The sequence below is a fragment of the Trachemys scripta genome, chromosome 2 (genome assembly GCF_013100865.1).
Source record: "Trachemys scripta elegans isolate TJP31775 chromosome 2, CAS_Tse_1.0, whole genome shotgun sequence".
NCBI lineage: Eukaryota > Metazoa > Chordata > Testudines > Emydidae > Trachemys > Trachemys scripta.
The window spans coordinates 65,213,336-65,226,006 of NC_048299.1; the positions used below are offsets into that span (position 1 = coordinate 65,213,336).

The window sequence follows — 12,671 nt, forward strand, 5'->3', positions numbered from 1 at the left end:
CAAGTATCAGGGGGTAGCCGTGTTAGTCTGTATCTACAAAAACAACAAGGAGTCTGGTGGCACCTTAAAGACTAACAGATTTATTTGGGCATAAGCTTTCGTGAGTAAAAACCTCACGAAAGCTTATGCCCAAATAAATCTGTTAGTCTTTAAGGTGCCACCAGACTCCTTGTTGTTTTTGTAGATACAGACTAACACGGCTACCCCCTGATACTTGACAAATATTTCGTAGCTCTTTTTATAACATGAAAGATCAGATTCATTGAAATATAATCTGAGGTCAGATATTTTTTCCTAATTTCTCCCATTCTTTTTCTTTCAGAATGTTTTTGTAGATAAACCAGCATTTCCGGAATACAAAGTTTCAGATGCAAAAAAGTCCAAATTCATACTGTTGCATTTTAGCACTTTTAAAGCTGGCTGGGACTGGCTTATTTTACTGGCAACGTTTTATGTTGCTGTGACTGTACCTTACAATGTTTGCTTTATTGGCAACGATGAGCTATCTACAACTCGAAGCACAACTGTCAGTGACATTGCAGTGGAAATTCTTTTTATCATAGGTAAGATATATTTTTCTGCTTTCTGAATTTTGTTTTTCATTTTTTATAGAAAATCTAAATTTAATGTAAAAAGATGGAGTTATGATCAGATAATTATATCACTTTTTAAAATATTCAATTTCTCAGCAGAACATCCTAACAGATTTTTTCCTTACAGATATTTGGTGGTTTCTTTATTCTTATATATTTATCATGCCACATACCAAAATGTGGTTTCTAGTTAGGCTTGTTATTATAGTTTCAGTGAGAGATCTGCTTTAAAAAAGTGGTGCAATATGTTTTTCATATTAGAAATGATCTCCATGTTTCATTACAACACAGGCCACATTAGTACTGTTGGTTATGTTCTGTAATCCACCTGAATGTTGGTATTTGAAGTGTAAATTTTGTTTTTTTGCTTGTCCCCTTCTCAGATTCTTAAACTGATTTTTGTTTTATGAACCATCCACTAATTATATCTCCAAAACATTGAGGTAAAAATATAATATATTGGGAAATAGGATTATTCCTGATGGCTCTTTTGTGGTGCACGGAATTTCTTTTTAGAGATTCATTCCTTTTCTTTATAAACACAGAAAAGCTGATCATACATGTTCACATAGGCCTTTGAGTACAACAGGAAGGGTCTTAGAACTTTTTGTAGTTCCAATACAGTTCTATATCTATTGATTAAAAAATATGTAGCTACATTACATAAAGAGTATAATGCAATTCTGGTGCCAATACATAGCGTAAGGCCTTTTTTAGAGAAACATGGAAAGTTGAATAGGATTTTATTTAACCCACAGAGACATGGGAATGCAATATGGTAGAAAGGAAAGGATGTGGAGGAGGGAATAAAACTATCAGCAGAGTAGAAGTATCTTTAAAGAAAATATCTAAAGTACAAAATAAAATGGGAAATACCATACATTTTTCTGTTTCCCCCTCCCCCCCAAAAAGGTGATTTGGAATGAGTGGTTAGCTCATGTATGAGAAATAAGAACAAAACCCAAACTTCTTATACACCAAATACCAAATGTAGGCTATTTTTAAAGAAGAAAACTGGGAGGGTGGAGTTTTTTCTTAAGATCATCTTGAAAAATGTTTCTTCCCCTTTGCTGATAGAAGTTTAACTTCAATATAAGAATAGCTAGCAAGGATGATACTTAGTGGAAGATTCTGAAATATTTGTCTCTTCACCTTTGGAAGTAGAGTTCAAATGCAGATTTAAGGCAAACTTCTTCTCCCTGATACTCAGGGTGGATCTTCACTGACTATTATTCTTTATTTATTCCCTGTTAATTGCTCACATTATCCTCAACCATTGCAGAATATGCAATAGAGATCTACGTTCTGCGATGCAAATCAGACAGGAGAATTTTTGTCCTTTGTAAAATGTCTGAGGTTTTCACTAATCAGTTATGAAGTGACTACAGATTACATTATAAAAAGTGCAAAAACAAATCAATTCCATTAGATCCATCTTAGGGAGAGAGAGACAGAGTGTAAAAATAATGTAGATTTAAGGTTAAAATAACTGGATGATCACAGGTTCCCTTACCATACAGAATGCAGATAACTGATTGATGTTATGATGGCGTAATTGGAATCTGAGTATGAGAAAACATACACTGCGTCTATCTGATTTATGTGTAGTATTATTCATATGTAGCAAGACAGAAGATTTAAGGCCCAGCACTACCTTTTTCTTTCAATTCCTGGGTAAAAATACACAACTTTGATATCAATAAATCATCAACAATGATGTATCCATGATGCATGTAGCAAATGTTCTTTTTATTTTTCCTGACTTCTCTGATCTTTGCCTGCTATTTTTTGTGCCAGCTCTTGGCTTTGTGATATAGTGAGTAAAGAAAGTAAAATCATGAATAAACACATATGGGTAAAATTTTTGGTGCACTAAGAGGGATTTATCTATCCAATTTCAATTAACAGTAATGAGAATCACAAGCATCACATTGAAAATGTACCCAAATACCATTTACTCTTTTTTTCACACATTTTTCTTTGGTAGTTGTTTTATTTATCCCCTTCGCTCTCCTCCTCCCTCTTCCTCCCTTCCACTCCCGTTGTTTATTTTTTTAACAAAGAGGCTGGATTTTCTCATTTTTTGATCTATTGTTCTGGAGACAGGTTGTTCAGATCTTTTAGGGTTTCTATTTATTGTGTGTAAGAACTGGTTCTTTCATATTTATGTGGGAATGGAAAATAATAGGCTTAATGTTCTCTTGTGCCATAGTCTAGCAAAACCCTTAAGCATGGACTTAACTTTCGGAACATGAGTAAGCACACTGAAATCAATGGGATTAGTCATGTACTGAAGGTAAAGCACAAGACTGAGGGCTTTGTTGGCCTTGACAAGGATACTTTTGATGGATAATTTGTGCAATCTTAGGGAGACATTGAAAAAGTGTTGAGAAAATTCCTCAAGATTAGCAAAGTGAGAGAACTGATTGTAATCGGTTTGTTGTACATGAACTACTGCATCACTGTACTTGCAGATACTGAAGAATCTTGTATCTGTTTTAAATCTCTCTTGGATATCTCAGAATTTTTGATCATTTTTATTCACGTGTGTAATTTTGATAAACTTTGTTTTATTTTTAGGTAAGATATGCTCTCATTTTTAGCAGTATCACTGATGAGGGTAAAGCACTCACAACAAGAAGGAAAAATACCTCTTGCACTTTCTAGAAGAATGTGAAGTTTAATGAGCAAGAACAATAGAATACTGTGCCTGCTGCATACCAGTTACCAAGAAAATTAATAGGATGTGGACTGTTGCTTTCCTTTGAGAAAAGAAATGTCTGTTAAAGTGCTGGGGTGAATCCTTTGCCTTGAGTGGAAGACAACTGCCAGGCTCATCCGAGCTGCAATTCAGGAAGGCATTCCTAGCAAAGTACTTGAGCACATGCCTAAATCCCATTTAAGCACATTGTTAAAATTAAGGGCATGCTTAAGTGCTTTCCTGAATCAGTAGCCTGGTGAGTGGAATGAAGTGTTCAGATTAAATGTCTCTCCTAAAGAGTGAATAGTAGGTCAAGCTGTGGGTTTAACTGCTGTAACTTTTAAAATTCTCAAAAGCAAAGATTGGGGGTAAGAACGTATTTTATTATTTCAAGAGGGGGACATGGTTATCTTTCACAATTCAACCTAATTTTAATTTGTTAAATCCTGTACATACTAAAGTGTTCTTTTGGTCATTTGTTTTCATGTAGCTATTATTTCAAGCCTTTTTCTATTCTCCTTTCCAGTTTTGTATATCGTTCTTATCTAGTTAGACTCTATAAAGAAATATTTATTTTTTATCTGTTTCTCCATCTTTATGAAGAATGCTTTATTTTAACTAACAGGACTACCTAAAAACTGCTTAAAAGTTCTTTTAAAATAATAATAGATGGACCCAAAGAGAAATCCTTAACTCGAGTGAATTTAAATGCTCTCACACACAAGTTTTTAAAGGGTTTCATTGGTGACTAAGAAAAACACATTTATTTTACCATTTATTTCAAAGTTCTTGCAAATGATATTGTACAGGCAGCTAATTGGATAGGATTTGTTATGTAATACGTATGCTAAGGATCTCAATCTATCCCTATGCTGTTCTTTTCCAGTATGCGTGAAGGTTTGACATACAGACTATGTTATGAGAGAACTGGATTTGATACAATCAGCAACCATCTTACACACTTAACCCCATTTGCACCCCCTGAGCTGGAAGCGAGAATACCACAAAACCACGATCAAAATCTGGCTTTGCTTAGGCAGACAAAAACAGCTGAAAGCTGCAGTTTTACTGACTGGGATAGATAAAGTGAAAGGACAGATTCATGAGAAGGGGGTGGAAATGTGGAAAACTGATCTTGATTCTGGTTGTCTGTGTTCAAGTTTTTTTGCTGAAGCTGCTTTTCTGAGGAGGAAAATAATGCATTGTTATTGGCTGTTGCTAAGGAAATTGTTAGCCTGTTAGGAGCAATTTGAGTTGTATGCTTTATTTGGAGAAAATCTATACGAAGTTTAGTTAGCGTGCATTGAAGCTTTTATTTAGGCAAGGATCTGGCACCTAAGCTCCCCTCCAGGTGGAAGGAAGGAGGGCCCCAGAAGGCGGGTTGCTGATTCCTCAAAACCAACTCAGACTTTCAGTAAATGTTTGGAATGCTCTGAACCTACGGCAACAGCACATACGTACGTGTGTGTGTGTGTGTGTGTGTGTGTGTGTGTGTGCGCGCGCGCTTGAGACCTAATAAAAAAGTATTTTTAGGTAAAATTACACTTGTTTGTACCAATCATTTATCAAATAGAGGAACTTGTCCCCGTTGATTTACTCCTGCCACAGGATCCTGTGTTGCTTTTTGTCTGGAGAAAAACAGTGATGTTACCACTGCTTTGTTTTCTGAAAACCATGGGTAACATATAGTATAAGGGACCTTGGGTTATTTGGCATGTTCTCTTTTCCTTCTGGATGATCTAGTTGACTAATCTATCTGGGGAAATTATTTCTTCTCTCTCCATTTTGTTAGTCACACCATTGTTGCCATGTGACTTTTACCCTTGTATAAATCTCCAGTCTCGTGTTTTTGTTTCTACGAATTGCTTCATTCTGACTTTCAGATAAAGAACCATCTATTTCATTTCTTTATCTAAAAAAGCATTGATCACCTTCTTAATTGTAAGTGGTATTACCTGAAAAATCATTGATCTATTGTAGAGTCCTATCATTATTACTAAATAAAATAATATGAGCAGAATTTATCCTAAAAAGAAGTTGGAAATCTTTTCAGGCAAGCAACAATTTTTTGGTAGATTAGCCATTAGAACTTTGAATTTTCAGTAGAATAATGATTATTCTCCACATAAGGTTATTCAAACCTAGTAAGATGACAGATGGCCTTGTAGACAAACTTTTCTCATGTTGAATACCATTTCACAAACAAAACTGAAATGTTTTGTAAGTAACTCATTTTTAATGAGCTACAAGGAAATGTAGAGATCAGTGATATTCACATCCCAACAACTCCGGAACCAACATACCCTGCATGTTGCCGTAAAATGCAATACATCATTTGTTAATTATTATAGCCTAATCTTTTGAGTTCAAAATAAGCATACCACAGTCATACAACACACTGTACCTAGCACATCAATTAGAACATTTTCATAAGACGCTTCCTTTGTGATATTTTCTGTTGCATGTTATTATAGAACATGGAAAATAATTGGATCATTAATGTATCTTTCACAAATTAAATACCAGATGAATGGATCTAAGCCATGGATCTCAAATCTTCCAAGCATTGCCATAAATCCACATGAATTCCCTGGGTCTTACATTTTGCATATGAATATCTGAATAATTATAGTACAATAATAAAGTACAAGCATACATCTCACTATTGGTTATGCATAAATGATTCAGATATGCACATTATTCCATCAAAGGTCAAGTATAATGTACACTTACAAAATTTGGCCTACATCAGCCGTAACAAGATGGTAGTAGCATTTTAATAACTCACTCCATTATTAACAAAAATACACGTTGCTTCATATTTTTTGCCAGTGAAAATGATTAGTTATTACTCCATGTAGCATCATAGGTGCATTGTAGTGCTTAACAAGTAATGTTCTTGCCTGGAAGAGCTAACAATGTAAATCACACAAACACTGACAAGAGTAGATCAGAAGACTTGTGTATTTACGAGGGCAACAGAGTTCCTGTGGATAAACAGGGAGGTTTCAAAGCTCTAGTTGCTAAACTTGTTGCAAAAAAAAACCAAGAAGGGATATAAAGTGATGATCTGATAGCAGAATTTGTCCCTAAGTACTGAATGGTTTCACTTCATAATGGCAAAATATGAACTGAATAGAATGCGACTTCTCATACAATTTATTCCATTGGAGGAATATTGTAATAATAACCATGAGTTATGGATTAGTTAGTAATGTAAATCAACTACCCGGCAAGTTGTTTTGTGTTAGAAGTTTGGGGTATTTTATCTATAATTTTCATGTCAAAACAACAAAGTGAAACTGGCAAAAGCAAGGAGTTACTTGCTGACAATTTTTCAAATAGCTTCCATTAGCACACCCACAAAACTTACGAGCAAAGCTACTTGTCTCTCTCAAATCCCTATTTGCATTCATAAAGTATATCTGTCTGAAAATAGAGTGGATAGGCATAAACTACCTGATTTTTCTATGTACAAATGCCTGTTTGTGTGTGGGAGTGTTTCTGTGTTTATAAATGGGTGCAGGCACATTTTACATTCATGGAAGCCACTTGAAAATGCCATAGTTCAGGATGCCTCTCAATCTGTTTGTCATCTTGTTTGTGTGTTGCTATTTAAAAGAATCTCAGAGAGCAGCTTATCTTTCATGTTATAAACCAGCTGGTGTAAATTGGTGTATCTCCCTTGACTTCACTAGAGCTGTGCTGATTTACAGCAGCTGAAGATTTTAATCCCATATCTGAGGCTTCATTTCTTAAAACAACAACAAAATGTTATTGACCGTACAGGCATAAGTGTGTGGATACACGACCGGACCTAGATTATACGACGCCCTAGTTGAGGAGTGTCTTCAGCACCCCCTCCCCCCATTTGTTAAACTTTTGAATGCCTTATTTTTTTATTGCCTCTGTAGCCCATTTCACGACTTTAATACACGATTTGCATGCATGATTTATCCCTGTCATATAAGATGATACATTTGCATGTTAGGATCTGTAAATCTGTATTTATTCATGCCATATATAAACAAATAAGAAAATCATTTCCTCTCAGCTTATAGAAACTTTTCTTAATTTTAAGAATAACTGAAATGTACAAACATCAAGAAATTGAACTGAGCACCAACATTAGGTGGACCAGTATTAAATAGTGTTACAGTAGGTGACAGCCTTAAAATGTGAACTCTAGTCCTTTAGTTCAAAAGTTTGCTTTTGTCCTTGCAAACTGAAGCACAGCATTAGAAAATTGAAAGGCAGTTTCAAGTGATAAAATAGCAAGCAATATCAGTCTCTTATCAGCCATCGTCGATCAAAGATATGTTTTAATGAGCCTGAGCTTTGAAAATCTGTGCTCATCGCTCGTGACTGTGACTAGCAATGTAAGCAGAATCCTCAAAGCTATCCAGACATTAGGAAAAGTGCCCTTTGGCTCTGCATCATGAATGAATTGGAGAACATGAAGTGGAGAGTGCTTCCCGTGTTGTAAAATGTGACGGTTGTTGTCCAATTTGATATAAAGGTCTTTATCATTGACGTCCGAACATTCCTATGTGTCGTTGTCCGGTAAAGGTCCAGTACAATTGTTCGAATATTTCCTGTCCGCCAGCAGCTTACTAAAATCATACAAGAATCCCCAAGTCTTTTTGTGGTGCTTCATTTGTCCAAACCTTTCTTCAATGGGCACTCAAGCAGTGTAAATGAGCGAGCAAAAAAGTCCCTCTTTAATTTTTCTTCCAAGCTTCCCATCAACTCATCTCTGTCCTCGTAACCAAACTGTCTCTTCTTCCAATGAATACGAGTTTCCTTGAAGGCAGGCTCAACTCTGAAGTTTTCCACCATTTCTTTGGCAGCAATGACAGCATCTTCAAATCCGTTGTCTCTGTAAGCCACAACAAAATCAAGGCAGCTTCTCCTCAAAAGTAGTAATGGTACTGATGTCCATTAACTGAGTTTGTAATGCCTTGCTTACAGTGTTTACTTGGAACAAGATATCGTGCCAAACCACAACTGAGACCAGAAATTTGAAGTCAGTGATCTGGTTTGTCAGGATTTGTGCTTTGGTGTAGTATTCTGGCCTTGTCTTTATTTGACTATGCCAGTTCCATCACAGTGTCATAAACCTCAGTCACTTGGTACCTCACTGGCCTTACACTGTCAATGCAGCTCTCCCAGCAAGTGTTACAAATTTGAACATGAAGTCTGTGATCTTCCACCTGATGATTCATGCTGAAAACTGGATGTATATCCTGTGCAGAACTCTAAATAGAGATATTGTATCTAAAGAAGATGATGTCACATATGACACAACCAGGTTGAGGGAATGGCAGCTAAAAGGCATGAAGAAAGCTCTTGGATTCAGTGCAAGGATCCTTGCCTGGACACCACTGTTTCTTCCCTTCATGTTCATTCCATTGTCATAGCCCAGGCCACAGCAGTCTTGAAGCTTTATTTTATTTTCATTCAAAATATTCATTAAACTGTTCTGTTAAGTCTTTTCCAGTAGAGTTGTCCACAGACCGGAAACAGATAAAGTTTCTTTACTTGGATACAGCCACCCTTGTTATCAACAAATCTGTAAATGACATCTTTTCACTGTGGCTGTCAGGAGTGCAGTCCAGTATTATGGCATAGTCCTTTACTTTGCCAAGTCTCATCAATATGTTATCAAGCACCTTCCTTGCCATGAGGTCAATCAATTCATTTTGAATTGTTTTGCTGCAGTAATGGTCCATTGCTTCTTTATGAACTATTCGATGTAGGTATTAGGGGGAGCAAGTCTATGTTCCTCAGTCTTAGAAAGTTATCAAACATTATGTGTTAAGCATGGCACAGAAAGTAACAGCATTTCTTTTATATTGTTGCATAGATAGGGGTGTGATAGATATTTCTGACGTCTCAATAAATATGTTCTCTATTAGTCACTACTTACACTCTTCAACTCTTAAGACACAAGTACATTTTCACACTTACACAATAAAACAAGGTTCACAATATCACAGCTGGTCTCTCACTTTATTCTTATATCTCACTGACTAGTGATGCCTCACCCCATATATACTCAAGAGGGCATGGCTGACAAGATTCTGGGAGGTTCAAAGCAAATGTAGTTCTCAGAAAGCCTGGAAGGCCCCATGATATTCTACAAAGCTCCAGAACATTCCAGGAGGTTAGTGAAAACTGATTCTACTTATGGAATACCTGAAATGTTTTATTCAAACATTCTATTTTACTCTTTGTTGCTAACAACTAAAACAGCACCCCAAGGCAGTCGCCTGCCCCTAAATCCAGCCCTGTTTGGAGAGAGACATTGGCATGAAAATTAGAATCTGTCTGCATATGTGCTACAACAGAATTAGGGATCGAATGTTCATGTTTAAGTTGGAACAATTTAAAATAAATTTTAGTAAATGTAATTTATTTGTTGATCTAGAAATAATTATAAATTAACCTTCTACTGTTGTCATAATGATAATTAAATTAAAATCAGCTCCTAGCAGCTCTTTACAGCCATTATTATTCTATCTGTTCAAGAGTATAAAAACCTTTCATTATAAAAATACCCATTGTGTCAAAATTGCTGGCCTTTTGGACTGACCATGATGTAAATGGAGTAGTTAACGACTCTTATATTATATTTATACTTTTAATAGACATAGTGAGTACACACATCTTTGATCCATGATCAGTGGAATCAGGTCAGTTCTATTGTGACTTGTTAGTGATGTTTAGCACATTTATTCAAAAATTTTTTAAAAAGTCACCTGAATGGGCTGTAATGATGTAAATGGACTTCTCAAGATGTTTGCAAAGGGGGAAAAGTGGACAATAGAAAAGGCTGTGAATAAGAGAATTGGATATAAGAGGCCATCTTCTCTATCTTACACCATCCAAGCTACAAATAAAGTCCATAGGACAAAATTCTATTTTGTAAAGAAAGTATTAAGTTTCAAAGGGCTTAATTCTGAACTTTAAGAAATTTAGAATTGGGAATACCTAGAACAAAGCTGGTCTGTTAAATGTTATAAAGGCCTGCTCCAAAACACATTTAAGTTAACGGGAGTCTGATTGGGTCAGGCTGAAAGTGCAGCACAACATAGACCATATACCGAGTTGATATTTTTGGCAGAACTGTGTAGGCAGCTGTAACTGTGACCAGATCGGCGTCTGTGCTTCTGCTAAATATGGTCAATGTTCGCTTTGTCAGTGATCATATACAGGTCTCTGTTTATAAAGATTTTTCTCTCACATATATCTTTCTACCTAACCAATTCACGGTTCTACCTAACCGATTCACAAAATCTTTGGCTGAAGCCATTATTTCTTATCCCCTTATTGTGACTTCTGTGATCACTAATTTCTTGCACTTTAGCAATTAAGTACATAATCATCAGTACGTATTAGCATAATGTTGCAATCAGAGTTGCAGCATTCCAGTAATACGTGACATGGCACTAGGGTGACCAGACAGCAAATGTGAAAAATCGGGACAGAGGTGGGGGGTAATAGGATCCTATAAAAGAAAAAGACCCAAAAATTGGGACTGTCCCTATAAAATCGGGACATGTGGTCACCCTACATGGCACTGGGGGTATGTCTACACTGCAATCCACTGACTAAGGCTTGCAGGGCTTCTCCTAACCGATTGTTTAATTGCAGTGTAGATGCTAGGGCTCAGGCTAGGAAGTTGGTCCAATAAAAGATATTCCCTCACCCACCTTGTCACGCTAATATCCTGGGACCGATATGGCTACAATACTGCATCTCATAAAAGGACACCGTTTTCTGAAGACACTATGCTTTTATAAAGTCTCAACGTATTTAAGACATTTTGTTTATTTAACATGGCTTAAGGTAAAAACAAATGCCAAGCCCAGAGTTGCTAGTTTTCATGGTTTTATCATGAGTTTCAAGGTATTGGATATTATAGTTGTATCACAATTTCTACTTAAAAGTTGATATTTCTAAGTTTTCTAAAATGGAATAGCTTAGTTGACTTCCTTTGAAATTTGGTGTGCCTTTAGAGAGTGGTGGGTAGGGTTAGTGACCCATGTTTGGGGTTATTTGAGCAAGGGGTTGTGGCCACAGAAGCCTTGAACAAAATTGCCATTTTCAAAATGTTTCTAAGTGCTGTTTTTTTGTTTGTTTGTTTTTTAATTTCGTTGGGGGGGTTTTGTGCACAGAGCCAGAGATCAAACTATTGATGTGATGTAGGTCAATATGGTCTCAATTTGTCAAGTTTTACCCAAGGTGGTGCATGGCACCCACTAAATCTTTGGGGCACCCAAATTGAGAATAGTATTTTACAGGGAGGTTTACTGTGAGTGCAACAGAATAGTCAGCAGCGGGTCTAACCAAAATTTTTGTTATATCAAGTGGGGGAGAGCCAGAGACAAAGGACACAGTGATTCTGTCCGGTGGGAGGAAAAGAGGGGGAGGCTAGGGAGAGGGGTTGTGTCTGTGGGAGAGGGCAGGAAATGTGGACAGGTGGTAAGCAAGCTGTGGATTGGTTGTTTGAGAAAACCTGTTTAACTAGGAGGCATGTGGTTACTTCTTTATCTCAGAGCAGATTAGTGTGATATTTCCAAAGATACCCAGAGCAGAGGTTTTGGAACTGACAACACTGGTATCTTTACCACTGGGGGAAAAGAAATATGTGCACTGACAGGGTTGCCAATGTGTGGATTCTGGGTGATTCCTGTATCCAGGGCCGGCTCCAGGGTTTTGGCCGCCCCAAGCAGCCAAAAAAAAAAAAACAGCCGCGATCGCAATCTGAAGCGGCAATTCGGCGGGCGGTCCTTTGCTCCCAGCGGGAGTGAAGGACCGTCCGCCGAATTGCCGCCGAATACCTGGACGTGCCGCCCCTATCCGGAGCGGCCGCCCCAAGCACCTGCTTACCAGGCTGGTGCCTGGAGCCGGCCCTGCCTGTATCATGAAAAGTTTGGGGGAGAGCAAGGAGTACCCCATGATATGGTAAGTGCTAAGTACAGACTGATTTGGGTGGAAAGAGGTGACCTGCATTGGCATCATGTTTTGCCCAATTTGCAGCGCCTAACTGGTAAATTAAGAGGTTGTGATCTACTAGACATTATGGTGATTCACTTCAGTGGAAGTGATGTGGGCCTTCTTCTTGTTGTTCACCTCATGTATGAGAGCAGATTTGGAGCGCATCAGAGATTTGAGTCTGAGAGTTCTGTTAATTTTCTCTGATTTGGCAGAGTATCTGAATAATTGCTACAGTAACAATATGAAAGTTAATAGTAAATGTTGGTAGAACATTGATCAGAAAATGTGTACTGTGCAGTGCAGCACAGAAATGTTGCAAGCTCTGACACCTTACTGTTTTCAGAGATGAGGTATGGAGATTGGATGAGGTCATA

At 37.2% G+C, this 12,671-nt stretch overlaps 1 protein-coding gene across 1 annotated transcript in view; it reads left to right on the plus strand.

Annotated features, from left to right (window-relative positions):
• The window catches only part of KCNH8 (potassium voltage-gated channel subfamily H member 8), a 343,253-nt gene that overhangs the window by 192,071 nt on the left and 138,511 nt on the right, over positions 1 to 12,671 (plus strand). The window contains exon 5 of the mRNA XM_034760755.1: positions 323 to 563. Coding sequence (XP_034616646.1) covers positions 323 to 563 — 241 coding nt within the window. The remainder of the gene's footprint in view (positions 1 to 322; positions 564 to 12,671) is intronic.